This window comes from Cinclus cinclus, chromosome 12 (genome assembly GCF_963662255.1).
Source record: "Cinclus cinclus chromosome 12, bCinCin1.1, whole genome shotgun sequence".
Lineage (NCBI taxonomy): Eukaryota > Metazoa > Chordata > Aves > Passeriformes > Cinclidae > Cinclus > Cinclus cinclus.
This window is the reverse complement of record NC_085057.1, coordinates 490695-511037: the sequence shown is the minus strand read 5'-3', so window position 1 is coordinate 511037 and position 20343 is coordinate 490695. Positions and strand designations below refer to the sequence as shown.

Below are 20343 nucleotides of genomic sequence, written 5' to 3'. Positions count from 1 at the left end.
AAAACCAAAAAAAAAAAAAAACCACAAAAAAACCAAGCTCTTGCAAAGCTAATTACATGGATGGGAAGGTATGACTGTGACCTGGCTGAAGACAGACTGAAGACTGCCTTGAAAAGGCACGTATGTGAAAAGATTATTTAATACAGCACACCAGGTTTTAACCAATAGGATTTTATTCTGTTGGTATCTCAACAAAAAAAAATCCAAACAACTGAGGTACAGTACAGAAGTGTGACTAAAAAAAGTAAATCTTCAAACCATGGTTTTATGTATTGATGTTGGTTAAATAACCCAGTTTGAGATTATTGTGAAGCAGAAGACATATGCATTCCACTACTCCTTTTCATCTTCAAGAAAGCAAAGAGACTTTCACCTGGCCACGCACATTATTTTCAGAGACACAAGTACAACGTCATTGTTCCCAGCAGAGCTAGCTAGCACACTACCAGCTAACCTGAGAACTTCACCAGCTCTTTCCCTCACTTGAAACTAAGTTTGGTCTTTGAGGGCATGGAGTGTTTGTCCCCTTGCATGAAGGAGTTCACACCTTATTGTTCTGACAGCTTCCCCTTGTTTTGTTCAAGTGTGTGAACTCTGACCACAGCACATCCAATCAAATTTGACCCCTAAACCCGAAAAGCAGGGAATAATTCCTACAGTATCAAGGAGCAGTATCAGGCACAGTACTTTGCTATACTGTTTAAATTTAAGGGAATGTCAATTAAGGCTGATTATCAACATATTGTAGCCTCCCAGTAATAGAGCGCTCATAAAATTGGATAATTGTTTCCCATGTTCATGTCCAGTTTAGATAAAATCAGTTCTCATCCAGCTAAAGACACATAGCAAATCAGGGACAGTGATCACTTGTTGCAGCTGGAGTATTCCACTGTGCATCACTGCTCATTCTGCTGCCCTTCTGTCACAGCAGACACCCCTCCTTGGCCCTTGTTCACATCGCTGATACATGCCCACAGTCCATCCACCGACTCCTTCCACAGTGTCACCTCAAAAACAGAGCAGGAACAGCTTTCAGCTTTAAACACACCCCGTTTCCCCTTTTCTTGTAGCTACCATAGCATGGGTTTGGTGATAGCCTGCAGTCATACAAGGAGAGTATGTGAATTGTCAGTACCCCACAAAATCAAGTTCCACCTGCATTTCTACCCTCCAGTAAGGATTCAGAATGCAGTGCAAGTAGTTTTTCCAAGGCTAGGGCCTTCCTGCCCTCTTGATTAATCAGAATAAAAAATTTCCCCATGGCAGCAAAGGAGACTCTACAACAGCCTTGTGTTAAAACACGTGACAAGAGTCTCAGCTCCTATGGAAACAGCACACAGGGGTAAAAGCCAAGGCAGCAGTACTCACTTTGTTGTCTCCTCCAGACACTGCAAGGATATTGGCAGTGATGGACCAGCTCACGTGCCAGACAACATCATTAAACTTGTGCAGCAGCTTTGGTGACCAGGAGTTTCCAGAGGCATCATCACACGTCCAGATAAACACTCTGCCATCCTGTAAGAGCACAGAGACCAAGCTGGCTGGGCACAACAAACATAACCCTGATTTGCCCTTGGAGCTACGCTTCCAAATCACAGCTCAGACACCACCCCCTGATGTGTCTGCATGGATTTATGCTCAGCACAGCAAGGGGGCTGTCTCCTTGCTATGTACAAAGGCAAGGTAGGAGAACAGGAAAACTACTACTAAGAAAAACTACCAACAAACAATGACTTACAAATACCAGAGAAGAGCCCCCCAAAATACATATGTATCAGCTAAAATACTTCTCCAGAATGAGATCTTATTTTCCAGTTACATAGCAGGAGCTCACTAGGTAGTCTTTTTGATATTAAAAAAAAAAAGAGGCATTTACAGATTAGCAGCAAGAACACAACAGTCAATATGAAGGCTGGGGACATCAGAGCTGATTAAGCATGCCAGTTATTAGAAAACAGTATTTTTAAATGGACGCTTAGTAAAACTGATCCCAAAACACTAAAATATGACATCAGCTGGAAGGTCTTCCTCCTAGTGAGGCCATTCTGCTCGTAATTTTCAAAACAGAAGCCAGTCTTTGGTACAGAGGCATACACACACATAAACCTTTGTCCAGAAATGCTTCTCTCTTCTTACAGAGAGACCCAGATATAAAAAAGCACTGCCAAGAGGACCTGCTAGAGCAGCTCTATCCCTACAATTCCTTTTCTAGAGAAATGGGGAAGGAAGCACACAGAAATGAGCACACCAAGTGCCTCTGTCACTTCAAAGAAACCTCACCTGTGAACAGCTAGCAATGGTGCTGGTTGGCAAACCTATGGATGGAGCCCAGGCCACGTCTCGTACCCAGTCACTGTGAGCCTCCAGCTTCTGCTCTTCTTTCCACTGACCCTCTTCTTCCCTGAAAACATAACTACATAGTCAGAAAGGTAGTGGCAGCATCCTTCATCATCTCATCCCCTGCTCAGGAAGGCTTTGGAATGTAGCATCCAGACTCCTTGTTCATCAATACAATACAAAGCACAAGTGTCCCCCACTTGTCCAAAAACCCCTATGGCTTGAACTGACAAAATCCCTTCCAGGAGACAGAAAGTAGCACTGGCAGAGGTTCTGCTACTGTCAGAAATCTGCTATTACCAAAGTGGTAACCAAAGACCATTAGAAAGCCACCCTCAGAGACAGGATCACACAGAGCTGGCACAAACTGCAAGAACCATGGGAGATATTGTGCATCACTAAGTTTCCCTTTTTAAAACACTTCTCTAAAGCAGTAATTCTAAGATGATACAATAGGGATGCTGAAAATATTACTTGAAATATTAACAGGGACACTCAAAGTCTAAAGTGTCAGGTTTTATCTGGCAACAGGCCACTTACTTCCAGATCTTGACCAGGTTGTCACAACCACCAGATGCAAATCTTTTGATGTAGTTCGGCTTTTGACCGGAGGGCTGTTCTATAAGGCTCCCTGGTACAACAGCAGGAGCCCAGCTAACTGCATTACATCCAATCTAGTTAATGAGAAACATCAATGTTAGGAGTTGCTTACTTTAATTAACTAAATAAATAGATAAAGGCCGCTGAGGGGGTGAAGAACCCATAGCATTCTCTCTACTGAGAGTGGGGAATAAGCCCATCTCAGAAAAACTGAAGTCCTGCACAATGCTGGATGAATATCAGATGAATAAGAAATCCAGATACAGCCTAGCCTCACTAAAGCACTTACTCAGAAAGTCTGAGGTAGCTAAGGGCATTTGCACACAAAATTCATCTTGGATGTGTAAATAGGGGAGACAGAGACAGAAACCGGAAAGACAAAAGGCACACAGAGCTGCTGAGATTTAGGAATACAGGAGTAGAAGGAACCTTTGGTCCAAATTTGCTCCTACCAGGAGCAACTGTCTTATTATGTTCTGCTTAAACAAGAATCTCCACAATTTTGGGAGTTTTTTCCAGATGGTGCAGGTATTCTCAGGACCAAGGCCATTTCTTAGCAGGCAACTTTCAGCACCGTGTTTAACAATAATGCCCAATAAACCGGCATTGGCAATGCTGTTTAGTGAACTTCATTGCCTTTCCACTCCACTTTAGTGACTAAGAAGTACATCAGCCAACACTGGATGAACTTAAACTATTCTTGGTTCTGGATGTTTCACATAATTTCACTGCATTTCAGTATTTATCTAGTGAAGTCTCTGAGGCGTCACCTCAGTGTTATCTGTAGCTCTGGGAACTCTGGGCTGCTCCAAAGGACCAGACTCACCGTGTGTGCATTACTGATCTTTTTGACTTCCCATTGCCCATCACCCGTGTAGCTCAACAAGGAAATGGCCCCATCTGAGCTCCCACAGGCCAGGATCAGTCCATAGTCGTGTGGTGCCCAGCAGACAGAATTCACTGGAAAGGTGAGACAGACCAGATTACAGCACAGGGACTACCTAAAACTGACTAATTCACTGGCTGGTATCAGTGGCACAGTCACCAATAGCAAGTGGTTTGAAAGCTGAGAATGAATCAAATTTCAGCAAAAGCCAGCCAATTAGCATTGTTTACTGAGTAGCAGATCTGAACTGGGAGGGTAAATCATCTGAACACAACAGCTCCCATTTTAAATAAAATACAGCATGATAAATGCAGTTTTGCTTGCTGGAAACAGATAGTATTATCCTCAAGAATTCAGTTGCCTGCCATCTTTATTTGAAAGCTGACTTATTTGTATAACAACACCTATGGGCATATAGTATGAATCAGTAGTGGGTTATCCAGCAGTACAACCTTTGGGAAGTGTCCTGTTAGTGCTGAACAAATTCACTCTCTCTTCAGTTTTTATCCTTTCCTTTTTGACAGAGGCTTTCTTCCTTAACGCTAACAGATTTATTTCAGTCTTACCCAAATCCCCTCATCTCCCCGGTCTCCCTTCCCAGCTCCATACTCCAATGCTCCATACCTGAAGAATCATGTCCTGTGTACTCATAAGTCTTTTCCCAAGTGCCATTTTCTTCCTTCCAGATAATTACCTTCCTGTCATAGGAACAGGAAGCCAAGATATTCCCATACATAGGATGAGCCCAGGCAACCTGCCACACAGGACCTTCATGCCTGCAAGAAACAACATCATTTGGAAAAGCTGAGAGAAACCTCTTCCAGCTGCAGCTGCCTCACAGATCACTGTTGTGAATCGCTGTTCTGGGAGGGATTAGAGCTCTAACATGAGGAATGGGTAATGCTAGTTGGCAATGTTAGTGCCCTGACACAGCTCTCATTGTCACAGAAAACAATTCCAACTTGTGTCAGTACATTTTACTTCTTGAAAATCACAGGTGCAAAGGATTAAATGAATGACTAAGCCCCACTGTGTTTCTCACTGAGGCTCTGTCCCCACCCCAGCTCTGAGAAGTTGTTCAGCACAGTCTTGGAGGAGTTCAACCCGGAATTCAACCTGTACTTTGTGCTGCCTAAGGGTAAAAGGACACAGCATCAAGATTTTTCCCTGATTAACCTCTCCTGTCGTGACATCTCACCCCCTCAGGTCTGCAATGAGGATCTGCCCCCCGTTGCGGACATCGAAGATCTTCACGGATCGGTCTGAGGAGCAGGTGGCCAGGCGTGTGCCGTAGTAATCCATCTGTGCATCGTGCTGCAAGGAGAGCAGGGAGAGCTGTGCTCAGCATGGCACCCTCAGCCTGCTGACTGATCCCACTGCAGCACAGCCACCCCAGGCCCTGCATGGTGGAGCCAAGAGAGTGCTTTTAAACAATCCACACATGCCACACAAGCAGTTTGTTCCACAAGCAATTTCATGACAGGGAATTCAGGCAGCTGACTACAAAGCAGTGCGCAGTAATGTATTTCTGTTTCTTTTATTTCTTAAAAGTGGGTGTACAAATACTGCTCTTAATTATGTTTGAAACTTCACCATCACTGAACCACAGAATCTTTAAGGCAGGAAATTACCTCCAAGGTCACTGACTACAACCTTTGACCGACAACCTATCACTAGACCAGAGCACTGAGTACCACATCCAGTCATTTCCTGAACACCTTCAGGGATGGTGACTACACCACCTCCCCGGGCAGCCCCTTCCAATGCTTTATAGCCTTTTCTGTGAAGAAATTCTTCCTCAAGAACTAGGCTCACCTAGCTGGGCTCCTTCCTTCAACAGATTACTTTGAAACCTTTCTTCCTACCCACACTAATACATCTACTCCCAGAAACATCCACATAGAGGAAAGCCACTTTTATCAGCCGAAGTTCTGTACCAGCAAATATAAACATATCTCTGTTATTTCACAGAAACGGGCAGAAACAAGCCTGCACATGAAAGTTAAGATTTTAAATCATTTCCCCTTTCCTCCAAGCCAAGTTTTCCTTTCCACACAGTATAACATGGGTCGGGATCTCAGACAGCATTCTGCATCCAACACCCCACGACTGTGCTGTTACACAGGCAGATACATGCCGCCCTCAGTGCTCACAGAGGGGTCCAGACCAGCTTTGTTATAGAGCAGCCACCGGATCGGGCAGAGCAGCTCCCGGGCACTTACGATCATGTCCTCGTGGGACGTGTCCACGGTGTTAATGACCGAGACCTGCGGGGAGAAGGAACGGAACGAACTCAGCACACCAACGCGCGGCGGCGGACCCTGGAGCCCCAGTCCATCTCCGCCCACCCAGCCGGGGGCAGCAGCTGGGCCCGGTGCACCCAGTACCGTGCCCGGTGCTGTCCGGCCCGCGACGGCAGGTCGCACCCGGCTGCACTCGGGCCCCGCACCGGGCCGCCGCCGGTTCCCCGGGCCGCCGCCGGTTCCCCGGCCCCGCTCCCTCCTGCCCCGGCCCCCGGCCCGGGCCCTCACCATGGCGGCGGCGGCCCCGCGGCGCTCCCGGCCCGGTCTCTGCCCGCGCGCTCAGACGTGGCACGCCGGTCCCTCGCACAACCGGCCCCGCCGCGCCCCGCCCGCCTGCGACGCCGTTCCGCTCTTGCCGGGTTCCGGGGGCGGCCGCTGCCTCCGCTGGGCAGGGAGAGGGCGAGGGGCGGGAGCGGGGACCGACGTGTCCTGCCCCGGCACTCGAGCCGAGCCCGCCGAGCGGCCAGAGGCACGGCCTGGGCCCGGACAGAACCCTTTATCGGCAGGGGCCGCCGCCCCGGCCCCCAAAGCCGTCTGGCCCGGCTCCTCCCGCCGCCTTGGGGTCGTCTGGCACGGAACGGAGAGGACGGCGACCCCGGGCCCCGCAGAGCCCTCCGCCATGGCTAGCGTCTCCTACCACATCTCCAGCCTGCTGGAGAAAATGACCTCCACCGACAAGGACTTCAGGTGTGGCAGCGTCGCACGGGCCGGGCCCTGCGGGCGGCAGCCCCCCGTGAGGCGGCTCGGGGCCGGGAGGAGGGGGCTGCCGGAGAGGAGCGGGTGTGCGGGACACCTGAGATTTGCATCAGTTTTATTTACAGGGCTTCAAGGACTGTGTCCTAGCTGGGGGGAAGGTAGAGGAGCCGATGGCGCTCCCCTTCCTTGCTTAAGTTGGTGCCTGATTAAAGTGAAAGGAGGGAATAAGTCTGGGCAGCTGGACTTCAGGTTGTTATTTGTTCTGTGAATAAAGAACATCGTAGCATATATGCTTCTAATTTGTTTTGATAATTTGTTAGATAGTCAGTGCATTGAAAGGGGTGAGTAGACCCCCGTGTCTGTGGGTGAAGGATGCTGCACATACTGGCTCTGCTCAGGTTGCTTGGAGAACTTTTTCTGTGTGATGGGAGAATGTGCCTCCCTAACAGGACTGAGATGCTCTTATTTGTTTATGTCAGCAGAAAAGTTGACATCTTTTTAGAGTTAGGTGGATAGCTCGATGTGTAAGGCACTCTATGAAAAGTAATTAAAACTGACATGTATGAAAGATTTCACTCTGAGCATATTGTTCTCTCAGTACCAACCTGGAAGGTAATGTTTAGGCCAGACTTGGTATTTTGAGGTCTAAGAGAGGGGTTAGTAATAGCCTAAAAGTAGATTGACATTTGTAGAAGCTGCTGATGTTCTCAGATGTTAAAATAGGTACTTTATAGAGAAGTCAGTGATGGAGCAGTTGTGCAGTTAGTTTGTTCAAAGAATTCACAGTTACCGCTCCAAAGGAGATGTGCCCAACACTGGGCAGGTCACGTCACAGAAGCTCTGCAGGGCCACTTCCTTCCAGCACATAGCCAAACATGATCTGTTACAGGACCAAGTTTCTCTTGTTCCCCCTCACAGATGGATGTGTTAGTGGGATCCCAGAGTCCAAAGCTGCGTGTGCTGCCGTGGAAGGCTCTGTTCAGCCTGTGGCCATAATTGGTCATGCTGGTTCCACACAGACACTGAATGCAGAGTGCAGCTGAAGAGCTCCTGCAGAATCAGAAATAGACTGCACATCAACATCTTAGGGCACATTACTGCTGTTTTCTCATTCTAGATTTCAGGCTGTGGAACACCACAGCAGTCCCTTGTTCCAGAGGTACCTCACTGCTGCTCAGGAATGGGCTTGCAGACTGAAGCCTCAAACGATGACCTGTGTGTGAGAGCTCTTATGTGCTGAATGAATCATATCAGAGCCTAATTTAAAAAGGAGCTGTCATTTTGTAACAAGAGAGGAGGACTTAGTCCTGTTAGACATCCATTCTGTGCATCCATTCTGTACACTGGAAAACATGACAGCCACACTGAGATTTCTTAGAACCTCAGACTCCTATACCAGCACCTTTTGTACTTCCTGCTCCTGGGAAAATAGATACTTTCCAGGATTTCTCAATATCTATTTTGTCCCTGTTAGAAAACTGACTGTCAGATCGGTCTGTTTTTCTTTCTAATCTGGATAAATACTCAATTTATTTTGCTCACAGCAATCTAAGTTTAGCCTGGTGCACTTTTGAGCTGTAGTTTGCATGTAGTCATAACTTTTTTTCATTTCTGAAAGTGATAGCGCTTGTCCATGTGTGGAGTCATACTATCAGTGCTATGTTAGCCAGAAAGAACAGAGCTAGATGCATTCTTAGACCCCAGACTGCTTTTCCTAGGCCAGGTGACAAATTAATGTAAAAACCCATCACATTTTTTTTCTGGCATAATTAACCGTCTTCATTTAGTCACTGAGAAGAAATACACATGCTGAGTGACATTTTTAGAGTTTTTGTTTACCTGACCCCTGCTGGGTAGTTATCTACTTGTAAGACAGTAGTAATTTTCCTTTCTCCTAGGGCAGTGTTGTAAGTTACTCTTTGGTAGTGTGTTTTCATACAAGCACCAGTTGCCAAGTTCTGTGCCAGCTGATGCAAAGGTGATGCATTTGTATCTTCACATCAGCCAATCTGCTTTTTCCCTGTGTCCTTTCAGGTTTATGGCCACCAACGACCTGATGATGGAACTACAGAAAGATTCAATAAAACTAGATGAAGACAGTGAGAAAAAAGTTGTGAAAATGCTTTTGAAATTGCTGGAGGACAAAAATGGGGAAGTGCAGAACCTTGCTGTCAAATGGTAAGAGTAAAAGCCATGTTCCCTGGCACTAATAAAGCCATCACAGACTGCAGAGAGTGTGTGAGAACAGAGCCTGGCTCTTGCCACCTCCCTCAAACCTCCTCTGCAAGGGACTTTGCCTTCTCTTGCAGGCATTGCACTTTCTCTGCAGACACAAGGATTGAGCATACAAACACCTTTGTAGCAGCAAGAGATGATATTGGAAGTACTTCAGTGTTGCTATTATAAGCCTTACCACATGGAAGGCACATTCCTAAGTTTTTATTTCTTCAGGGAGAAGCACAATTTAAAAATTTGGTCATCAAGCTCTTGTCCTCTCTCAGGCTTTGAAATCCAGTGCTGAATTTCTCCATGGATCTGTCTTTGATAGCAATGGTACTAAACATGTACAGGCCTTATGGGCTTTAATTTCAGGTCCAAATCCTTCTCCTCAACTTTGTAATACACTTGGATTTTCCCCTGTCATGACTCTGAGTGCAGCCTGTGCTGTTGCTTTGCCTTTGACCATTCCTGTGTTTTTTTAATCCAAATGATCTAAAAAAGCAGGTTCCTCTATTAGTGAATCCTCTGATAAAAGCATCCCGTTGCTGACATATTCTTTCCCATTTCTTTCCCCAGCAGGGCTAAGTTCAATCTAGAAATGCCACTGAATATCTCAGTTCACTCCAGGGCTCCAGAAGGGTGGGCCATTTAAAAACAACTTTGGGTTCCTCTGTTTTTTCCTGCTGTGGGTCCTATTCATATTCCTTTCTTTTCAACCACGTGCTGCTTCTATCCCTGTTCTTTCCCTGTTGTCTTTGGCCCTCTCTTTTTGATTCCTGCTGTCCTGACTTTTCTTGGCCCTGTTCCTGTCTCTGCCTGCTTTGGGTTGGTTTATTCTGGGTTTTAAAGCAAAACAGTTGGGCACTGAGCAGAGGAATGACTTCTCAACTTCTCTGCCTGTTTATCTCTGGTTGTATCTGCAGTAAGTCCATACTCACTGCAACCTCTCATCCATCCAGAGTGTGATAATGAGGAGGCCTCAAAATGGAACCAGGAATATTTCCTTTCCGTGCCTAAGGAGGTGCTTAGAGTGGAATGTCAGTCATTCCCAGATAGGTGGGCAGGATCTTTAAGAAGAAGCAGTGGGGGTTTGAAGGACACAGACAGTTGGATTAGGCCCTTCATCCTGACTGGCTTCTCCTCCTGCAGCCTGGGCCCGCTGGTTGGCAAAGTGAAGGAGTACCAGGTGGAGACCATCGTGGATACGCTCTGTACGAACATGCTGTCGGACAAGGAGCAGCTGAGAGACATCTCCAGCATCGGCCTCAAAACAGTCATTTCTGAGCTGCCACCAGCTGCCACAGGTACACTGCCTGTCCCCACTTGTCACTGAGGAATGGGGAGGCCCAGCCTTTGGCAAACGGGAAAATGTCGAGTCCAGAGCCTAAAGGTTTCCGATTCTTTACTCACTGACAGAGGACAATCTATGAAATCGGGAGCAGGGACAGTAGAGGTGAGGTACCAATGGGATGAAAGATGGAATGAAATGAAAACTTGAGCTGTTTTTGGAACTATGTATCCCAAAAATGCATCAGCTTTTCAAGGGATACCTGAGGCTTCCAGCAATAGGATTTTCCTCTGCAGCCATCTCAGTCTGTACTGATTAGATCTCCCAGTGGTGGTTTCTTTTTTCAGTGTGTGAGGGAGTGAATGGCTCCTAGCAGCAAAAAAAGACTCCTTGTTAACTGACAGGAGGGAAAAATATCTCTTTTGCAGGTTCCACCATGACAGCAAATGTGTGCAAAAAGATCACAGCCCAGCTGACAGGAGCCATTGGCAAGCAGGAGGATGTGTCTGTACAATTGGAAGCTCTTGACATCCTGTCAGATATGCTGAGCAGGTACCAGATGATTTCCTTCTGGCAGCTGTGTATAGAAGGGGGCTGCAGGGGTGTGTCTGTTTTTGATTGCTTTATTTCCCTAATCCTATTAAAAACACAGGATTTGGTTGGTTGCTTCTAGGGAATATCTGAGTAGAGCAGGTCCCCAGCAGGGATGAGATAACATGCCAAGCCTTTCTGTGCTTGGAAAAGGCAGTGCCTCTGGTGATGGATCCCATAGAAGCTTAGCTCACACAAACATGGAATGGTGAGGGCAAAGCAGGGAGGTTTATTTTAGCCCTATGAGCCCATCACACATGCTTTTTTTTTTTTTTCCTGGCTGCCTCTTTCTCTTGTTGCATAAGTCAGAGTGACAGTGTCATATGTCATCTGCATGCAGGAAATTATTAGCACACCCCTGGGTCATCCAGAAGGACACAGTCAAAAAGTCCTCCATGATGGAGACAAATAAGCTCTCCCTATGTTTTACAGAGCAAGTCAGACCAAAATTACAAATCCACTCTTCTCCTCCCCCTCCCCACAATGTGCATGAAGTCTCCAAAGCTGAAGGTTTTCTAGATTTGTTGCTGCCAAGAGGGTTTTTTTATGAGCCTTTAACTATCACCTTGTGCCTTGTTCTGCTCATTGCAGGCTGGGAGGAACACTCTACTCATTCCATTCCTCCATCGTGAGCTGCCTGCTGCCCCAGCTGACGAGCCCCAGGCTGGCAGTACGTAAACGGGCCATCATTGCCTTGGGGCACTTGGTCTTGACCTGCAGTGGAAACATCTTCTCAGAGCTTACAGAGCACCTGCTGGCAGAGCTGAAGAGGAATGAGTCCACATCTACCACCAGGACATACATCCAGTGTGTGGCTGGCATCAGCAGGCAGGCTGGGCACCGCATAGGTAGGATGAGCAGCTTGAAATGATGCTGGGAAATGTACATGCATTTTAAAGCAGCTCCTCTTAGAGGTAAAAGAGTGCTCATTGTTCTTAATGTATTAGTGGCTTATGCTTGTGATCCCCTCTGTGGTTCTGGTCTGGTTCTCTGATCTCCATTTGGAAAGGACACACCAGAGTATCTCTGTGGCTGCCCTTCTCTGGTGACTAAGATTGTCCCCTCGAGATCTCGCAGCACTTCTCTGGTCTGAATTAACACCTCTATGAACTAGGTCAGTGGATTCACCCCCTTCTAAATGACAGAGGGGATGGCAACATATTGTATTACTTGTCTAAAAGACCTGCCAGAGTTGAGATTAGGTCCTAGGAGATCTCTTATCACAGCTCTTCCTGTGATTGAAATGCCACCAAGGGGCTGCAGATAGGGAGCAGGGATCAGCTGCTAAAAACCAGCACAGCTGGTTTTGGTGGGCTGCTGGCTCCTTGCTGGTGAGGTCTGGGGCAGGAATGGTCTGCCAGGCACAGGAAGGAAGTGGCAGGTGGCTGAGCTGTCAGCTGCCCAGGTGAGTGAAGGCTGGAATGGTTTTTCACTGCTGCCTGCTTTGTCTTTCCCAGGAGAGCACCTGGAGAAGATAATTCCTCTGATTGTTCAGTACTGTAATGTGGATGATGATGAGCTTCGAGAGTACTGTTTCCAGGCCTTTGAGTCCTTTGTGAGAAGGTGTGTGCCCTTAGGGAATGCCTCTGCACCATCCAGTGCATCCTTATCCTGGTGTAAATATCCAAATATTCAGAATCCTTGAAGGAGGGCCTTCCTGCAAGTATTCCTGTTGGGAGGACAGTTTATGTATTAAATCTCTTCTGCACATGCAGAGGTGGACTGGAATCATGAGCTGCTTTGCCTCAGCATGGGAGGCTGTTCCTCTGTATTGGTTTCACAGGAGTGGGAGTTTTCCTTGTCCTTGGAGTGTTCCTTAGCCAGAGGGAGCTGCCTCGCTTCTGGTGCATGGAGGGAGCTGGAGGCAGGCAAGGGGGTTGGGCGGAAGAGCTCTCCTGTTGGTTGGTCAAACATTTTCTGCTTGGAAAAGGAGCCCTGCAGAGCTGCTGAGGTGTTCTCCCAGGAAGGGAGGATCCAACCAGAGCGCGCATGTGTGAATTGACACATGCAGTTAACCAAGGGCCACCATCAAAGCACAGCTGAAATGACAGCAGTAGGTTTATTTCATTACCTTGCTAATAACACAGGGTGGCAGAGACACATGGGGACACAGGCTCTGTGTGGCTCAGTTATCTCAGCTGAGAGAAGGGCAAGGGGGCTTGCTGCCTGCCTCACTCCAACAAAAGGCTTCAGGCATGCCTGGAGAGTGTATTATCTCTTCACAGGAATTGTACTTCTGAAAACGTGCAGAGGATGAACAACATTAGGCATAATAAATGGAGTTTTCCCACACTGGCATCTTTAGCATTCTCAGCTTCAAGGTCACTTTGAGCAAAACTATTCCCTCCTCCTCACCAAATCTTCTGGTTTTGACTCAGTCCTCCCAACAGGATGAAGGCAATGGATTTATTTATTTGTCCTTATAAAAATCACTGCATCCTCCCCGTAGGGGAATGTGGCCTTGCTTCATGCACAGCAGGAAGGAGCATCTTTAGTTTAACTCATATTATCAAAATGTTCACATGGTCTGTGAAACACTTTGTGATCCTTTTGAGATTAATAAAATTATTTGGATATTTAAAACAGCTTAGTCTCTGATTAACTCTTACAATTTTCATTTGTGATAGGTGTCCAAAGGAAATGGACCCTCACATCTCGAGTGTGATGGGACTGTGTTTGAAGTACATTACCTTTGACCCAAACTACAACTATGATAATGAAGAGGAAGAGGAAGAGATGATGGAAACTGAAAATGGGGAGGATGAAGAGCAAGGTGCCTGCTTGTGAGGATGACTGTGCTCAGCAGAACACGGGGTTAACAATTCTCCCCTTCCTGCTTTCTCCTCCTGGAGAGGGCAGCTCTGAGGATCAGGTGATCCTTTAGCTGCAGTTTTCTCACAATGCTGCCCTGTTTCCCCTTGTGTTGTTTCTAGAAAGCAACGACGAGTACAGCGACGACGATGACATCAGCTGGAAGGTGCGCAGGGCTGCGGCCAAGTGCCTGGAGGCTGTGGTCAGCAGCAGGCCTGATCTCCTGCAGGACTTCTACAGAACTCTATCCCCGGCCTTGATAAGCAGGTTCAAAGAGAGGGAAGAGAATGTCAAAGCTGACATCTTCAATGCTTACATCTCCTTGCTGAAGCAAACACTGCCTACCCAGAGCTGGCTGCACTCTTCGGATGTCTCTGGCAGGGATGACATTCCCCTGACAATGCTTCAGAACCAGGTGTGTGAGCTGGTTAAATCACAAAGCAATGAGAAGCGGGTACCTTGAGAATATGGCTAGCTGAAGGAGCCCTGGGGCAGGCATCTAGGAGGGTCCCAGATCCAGAGGGTTTGCTGTTTACTGTCTGTCTCCTGCCATTCCCAGGAGAAGAGTGCTGGCACAGCACAGGAACGTGGGGGTACAGCCAGCACTGCCCCTCCACCAGCCCTGGAATGTGTGCAGGCTGAGGCAGGTTGGCTTCTGGGTGAAGTGTGTGGCTGGTAGCCTTACTGCAGCTCTTGCTCAGGAAACTCATGGAATAAACTGTGATAGAAATGTATCAGAGTGAGTTTCTGAGAGCAGCTGGGATGACTCGGGTGTCCCCTTCTCATTTGCTTCTCCAAACTGCAGGTTCCCAACATCATCAAGGCCTTGCACAAGCAGCTCAAAGAAAAGAGCATCAAATCAAGACAGGGCTGTTTCAGCCTTCTGACAGAATTAGCCAGTGTTCTTCCTGGCTGCCTGGCAGATCATATACCTGCACTTATCCCTGGTAAGCTTGTCTGTGGTCTGGGGGGAAGCAGCAAAATCTATTCTGAACACATGTGCTCCTTGCCTGTGCATTCCAGTTTTATTCCTGTGAGTTGTTCTGGTCAGCATTAGGACAAACACATGAAGTTCTGCTCTGTGCTGATGTGCTCAACAGCTCCCAGATTAATTCTGGCCTCTGCACTGAAAGCCAGGATAAAAATGTCAAGTTCATTTCCATAGTCCCCTGACAAGATGCTTTTGGGAGGGCCTATTTCAGACTTCTCTGAAAGCAGCTGGAATTGGGCTGTTACCACACTGAGATCAGAAATACAAATGCCATTTCCTTTTGCAAAATGCAGTGGCATTTAAAAAAATTATTTATATTGAGTAATTCTTCAATTTGCACCACCACATTTTTCTCTGAGCTCTTCTGGCCTGGGGGTTTATTGAAGCATCCCACTACTGGAAGGCTCAGATGCCGCCTTGGCTTTTGGGTGTGATTGTATAGTGAATATGAGAAAAGTCTCCTGTGATTGTCCCTGGCTGGATCCATGAACCTCCTTCTTTGGGAAAAATACGACATGGTCATATTTTCTTCTGCACAGGTATTGTTTTCTCCTTGGCGGATAAATCCAGCTCCTCCAACATGAGGATTGACACACTGTCCTTCCTCCATGTCCTTCTGTGCAACCACCAGCCAGAGGTATTTCACCCTCATGTCAAAGCCCTGCTGCCTTCTGTTGTGACCTGTATTGGAGACCCCTTTTATAAGATCACCTCAGAAGCTCTGCTGGTAACTCAGCAGCTTGTGAAAGTTATCAGGCCTTTGGACAAACCTTACAGCTTTAATGCCAAGCCCTATGTGAAGGACCTTTTCTCTGGTACTCTGAAGAGGCTGAAGGCAGCTGACATTGATCAGGAGGTGAAGGAACGTGCCATCTCCTGCATGGGACAAATAATTCACAACTTGGGAGACCAGTTAAGCACTGACCTCCAGCCAACCTTGAAGATATTTCTGGAAAGGCTCAAAAATGAAATCACCAGACTGACAACAGTCAAAGCATTAACCTTAATTGCTAATTCTCCACTTCAAATAGATTTGAGACCCATCCTAGGGGAAGGTCTCCCCATTCTAGCTTCCTTCTTGAGAAAGAATCAGCGTGCCTTGAAACTGAGCACTCTGAATGCTCTGGACATCCTGGTGAAGAACTACAGTGACAGCCTCAAGCCTCCCATGATTGAGGCTGTGCTGACAGAGCTCCCTGTCTTAATTACTGAGAATGACATGCATGTGTCCCAGGTGACCATCACGTTCCTCACGACTTTGGCCAAGATTTATCCATCCTGTATCTCCAAGATCAGCGGCTCCGTCCTTGCTGAAATCTTCCAGCTTGTTCACTCACCTTTGCTTCAAGGAGGGACCCTGAACGCCATCATCGACTTCTTCCAGGCCCTGGTCCTGACAAAGACGGCTGCCATGGGTTACCCAGAGCTGGTAAAGCAGCTGACAGCCCCCATTTACTGCTCGGGTTCGGCCGGGGCCTCGCTGACCTTGCACAAACAGGCATACCACTCCGTTGCTAAGTGCGTGGCAGCCCTGTGCTCAGCCTGCCCAAAGGAAGCCCCCGCCACAGTGAACCAGTTTGTCCAGGATGTGAAAAGCCCCAAGTCCAGCCCTGCTGTTCAAGTGCTGGCTTTCCTGTTCCTGGCGGAGGTGGGCCGCACCACGAACCTCAGTGCCCAGAGGGAGCTCAGGGCCGTGCTCCTGGAGGCGTTTGCTTCCCCCAGCGAGGAGGTGAAATCCGCTGCCTCCTACGCGCTGGGGAACGTCAGCGCCGGCAGTCTGCAGGAGTACCTGCCCTTCATGCTCAAGGAGATTGGCAGCCAGCCCAAGCGGCAGTACCTGCTGCTGCACTCCCTGAAGGAAGTCATCAGCTCCTCCCCAGCTGACAGCCTCACACCCTATGTGGAGGATATCTGGGCTCTGCTCTTCAAGCACTGTGAGTGCACAGAGGAGGGGACACGCAATGTGGTGGCAGAGTGCCTGGGGAAGCTGACCTTGGTGAACCCTGCTGAGCTGCTGCCCCGGCTGAGGAAACAGCTGTCAGCAGGTAATGGCTAGGGCAATGGCCAGAGCAGGGAAATGCTGCCTTCTGATGGAAATTCCTTTTGTTAACTGCTTGTGGGTACAAGGGAGCAAAGCCACTTGAGAGGAGAGCAGGTAACAAGATTGATTTCTCTGCAAGGGGGATCAGAGGAGCACTGGTCTGCACAAGAGGAGCAGGGTACTGGGAGATTGTGCAGGAGCAGATTGAAACACAGAGTTGATAAGAAGAATCCTCTACTCCCTTTTTTCTATAACACATGTTACAGGATCAAGGGCAGAATATGTGCTGGACAGTTACAGCAGTGATTTTCTCTCTTGACTTTTCACTGTTTTTCTTCCCCTCTCCATGGCAGGCTCCCCACATGCCCGGAGCACCGTGGTTACTGCCATCAAGTTCACGATCACAGACCAGCCTCAGCCCATCGATGCTCTCCTGAAGGGCTGCATAGGTAGGCTGCTTTGGAAGGAGTGTGAGCTGGCGACATGAGGGGTTGGGTGTTGCTAGCAGCTCAGCTGTGCGAACCTCATCTAATCCAGTTAGTTTTTATCAGTGTTTCTCGTCTTTTTGGGATTAAACAGCAACACTGTACTGCGAGTAGTCCTTGCTAAATGCACCAATGCCTCACTCTTGGGCATATTCCATTGTTTTTTAGAGTGTTTAAGTTCTTTCTGCATTTAATCTCAGAATCACAGCACCCCACAAAAAGGATCTTCAAAAGTATAACCTACATGAGTGTTTCATGTCCCGGGAGCCCACTCATGGATCTGCTGTTTAAAACTGGCCCTTCTGTTTCAGGGAAGTTTCATCAGATGGGATCTAATCAAGAAAAATTCCTCACAACTTTCTTGAATAGCAAAGCTTCTGATTTGACTTTAGAGTGAGGTAGCTAGTCACACTGTTTTTATGCTTGAATGCACGACAGTCATGTTTCTTTCTTTCCTGTGCCAAATGGAGGGAGAGAAAGCATCTCAAATGGCTCTGACAGACTGTGCCACTAGTTATTTTACCATAAATGCTCTTATAACCAGCCTCCTTGAAATACACCCCAATATTCTTTTAGAATACTGCAAAAATGTTGTAGCCTCTTGGCCGCAGGACTGACTGATGTGTTCTTATCCCACAGGTGACTTCCTACAAACTCTGCAAGATCCAGACCTGAACGTTCGCCGTGTGGCTTTAGCCCTGTTTAATTCTGCTGCTCACAACAAGCCTTCTTTAATCCGGGATTTACTGAACTCAGTCCTCCCCAGCCTGTACAATGAAACCAAAGTGCGCAGGGAACTCATCCGTGAGGTAACTGGGCTGGGCTGGGTAGGACCCACAGAGGCCTCTGAAGCTCGGGTGGAACTGTTGCTCTGCTCTTTGGTGACAGCTCTGCTGTTTGTCTTGGTTCAGGTGGAGATGGGGCCATTCAAGCACACAGTGGATGATGGCCTTGATGTGAGGAAAGCTGCTTTTGAGTGCATGTACACCCTGCTGGAAAGCTGCCTGGACCGGCTGGACATCTACAACTACCTGAACCATGTGGAGGATGGGCTGAAAGATCACTATGACATTCGGGTAGGTGCTGTGCCCTGACTGATGTCATTGTCTCTGTGGGGCCTGGGCTGCAGTTAGGCTGTGTATCCCCCCAGGGCTGCTGGCCCTTTGCAGACACGTGCAGCACTGATCACACCTGTGCCAGCTGCAGCTCCAGCCTCCCCAGCTGCTTGGGGTGCATTCCCAGCTCTTAGCAGAGCCCCTTGCACAAGTGCGGAGCAGGTACAGCCTAGCCCCTCGGCAGAGCTGGTGCCCCAGAGAACCAAGAGCAGTTTCCCTCCCCTCTGGCAGATGCTGACGTTCATCGTGCTGGCACGGCTCTCAGTGCTCTGCCCAAGCGCTGTGCTGCAGCGGCTCGAGTGCCTCATCGAGCCCCTCCGGGCAACCTGCTCCACTAAGGTAAGAGCAAGGTCCTGCCCGAGGCTGCCTCTGCTCCTGGCCTCCCTCAGTGCTGCAGAGCCGCCCACTTGCCCTCCCTTCCCCAGCTGGGAAACACTCTGCTGGTCTTTGCTGCTGTGTGGGTTCTGTGCCTGTGAGGGCTGTTCTAAATGCCCGCTGAAAACGGGGCTTTGGATTTGCAGGTGAAAGCCGGTTCGGTGAAGCAGGAGTTTGAGAAGCAGGATGAGCTGAAGCGCTCGGCCATGCGGGCAGTGGCTGCTCTCCTGACCATCCCTGAGGTGGAAAAAAGCCCAGCAATGGCTGAGTTTTCATCCCAGATCAGATCCAGTCCTGAAATGTCATCACTTTTTGAGAGCATTCAGAAAGATTCTGCTTCCCTCCCCACCTTGGAGTCAATGGACATGAGCTAAAATGTTTTTCCCGACCACCCTCCTGCCCTTGGGGTGCCCCAGCCAGACACCAGCTAGGTGGGAGGAACAAATGCCATTGAGCTGCTCTCTGCCTCAGCTAAACCCAAGTCCCTGGGCAGCCACAGGAGGAACTGGGGATGGTGTGTGATATGTGGCAGCTGGTCAGGACTGATTTGATCCAGCTGCTTTTGTATCAGACACCTGAGATCTGGAATGAGACCTGAAATCAGGGAAATACAGCCTCATGTAGGGGAGGGGCTGAAGATGATTATTCCCATATTTTTAGGAAGCTTTAAGGGGTGCACAAAGCAATCACAGTTGTGGTTCCATGAACAATGGAAACTATTTCTTCAAATACTTACTGCAGTATACAGAGGTTTTTTTAATCACTGCACAGGCACTTTCTACCTAAAACTGCCCAAGAATGTATTTATAGCATTTTCACTAAAAAACGTGGCTAAAAATTGGAAGCCATGTCTTTATGAATGAGTTAATCCCACAGGCCTTTGGGAAAGGAGACTTGCACCTGCCAAGCTGCAGAGGGTGACACCCCCACCTTCCTCCTTAGGCTTCAGTTTGGCATTTGGGAAATACAAAGCTTTGTTGTTTGGCTTTCATATTTATGGTTTTGACTGCAAGATACCTCAACCATCTTCCCCAAGGGATGATTATTGACTGTTTCAGTGACAAACCCTGCTTAAAGCTTTGCTTTGCACTAACATGGCTCTCCCCTTGGAGCACCTCAGTGTCAGTGTCCAGCCACAAGGGTCTACTGATCCTGGTCACAGGGCAGCAGCAGGCACCTGCAGGAGCACCACTGGTCAGTGTCTCTCACAGGAGTAGAGGTGGCAGGCAGGAGCCAGGGGTGCAAGCACCCAGCCCATAGCGGCTCCTGTGCTCAAATTCTGCTTTGTGAAAGAGAAAATGCCTTAAGAGACAAAGGTTCTAACAGCCAAACAGAGGATGAGGCCATGACACACCGCTCTAGCCATGAACTGCTCTGTGCTTTCTTTTCTCTTTTGACAGAGTGGTTGATGTGAATAGTATTTATAGTGCTGTGTGAAAGGACAGCTATTGTCTGGGTGGTATAGAAAATAAAATACACTTGTGAAGCTGCGTGCCCTGAGTTCACTGACCCTCACCACGCCATTGCTTCTTGAGTGCCCCTGACAGCAGAGCCCCAGAGCCAAACACAGGCTGCCGCCCCTCTGCCCATGCAAAACAGCAGCC

The 20343-nt window shown here is 48.2% G+C and overlaps 2 protein-coding genes across 5 annotated transcripts in view; one reads left to right on the top strand and one right to left on the bottom strand.

The window, feature by feature from the left end:
- Positions 1-151: 151 nt before the first annotated feature.
- SEC13 (SEC13 homolog, nuclear pore and COPII coat complex component) overlaps positions 152-20343 on the bottom strand; it is a 225499-nt gene continuing 205307 nt past the window's right edge. Inside the window, exons 1-9 of one of the 3 annotated variants that reach the window (XM_062500678.1) lie at positions 6355-6405; positions 6046-6090; positions 5022-5137; positions 4448-4599; positions 3764-3897; positions 2878-3011; positions 2281-2401; positions 1369-1515; positions 152-1007 (exon numbers count right to left, since the gene is read on the bottom strand). In XM_062500678.1, coding sequence (XP_062356662.1) covers positions 897-1007; positions 1369-1515; positions 2281-2401; positions 2878-3011; positions 3764-3897; positions 4448-4599; positions 5022-5137; positions 6046-6090; positions 6355-6357 — 963 coding nt within the window. In that variant the 5' untranslated portion in view covers positions 6358-6405 and the 3' untranslated portion in view covers positions 152-896. Of the gene's footprint in view, positions 1008-1368; positions 1516-2280; positions 2402-2877; positions 3012-3763; positions 3898-4447; positions 4600-5021; positions 5138-6045; positions 6091-6210; positions 6289-6354; positions 6406-20343 lie in introns of those variants that run through there. The other 2 variants (XM_062500679.1, XM_062500680.1) reach the window with 2 other exon arrangements.
- LOC134048717 (cullin-associated NEDD8-dissociated protein 1-like) lies at positions 6746-20340 on the top strand. Of its 2 annotated transcripts, XM_062500668.1 has the most exons (15): positions 6746-6813; positions 8857-9000; positions 10192-10346; positions 10759-10882; positions 11513-11769; positions 12379-12484; positions 13549-13694; positions 13855-14147; positions 14538-14679; positions 15263-16768; positions 17118-17213; positions 17889-18058; positions 18161-18325; positions 18596-18703; positions 18886-20340. In XM_062500668.1, the coding sequence occupies exons 1-15, from the start codon at positions 6746-6748 to the stop codon at positions 19111-19113; spliced, it is 3708 nt and encodes a 1235-aa protein (XP_062356652.1). In that variant the 3' UTR covers positions 19114-20340. The 2 variants fall into 2 exon arrangements, with proteins under 2 accessions (XP_062356652.1, XP_062356653.1); XM_062500669.1 differs by lacking the exons at positions 10192-10346; positions 10759-10882 and having other exon boundaries at positions 17946-18058.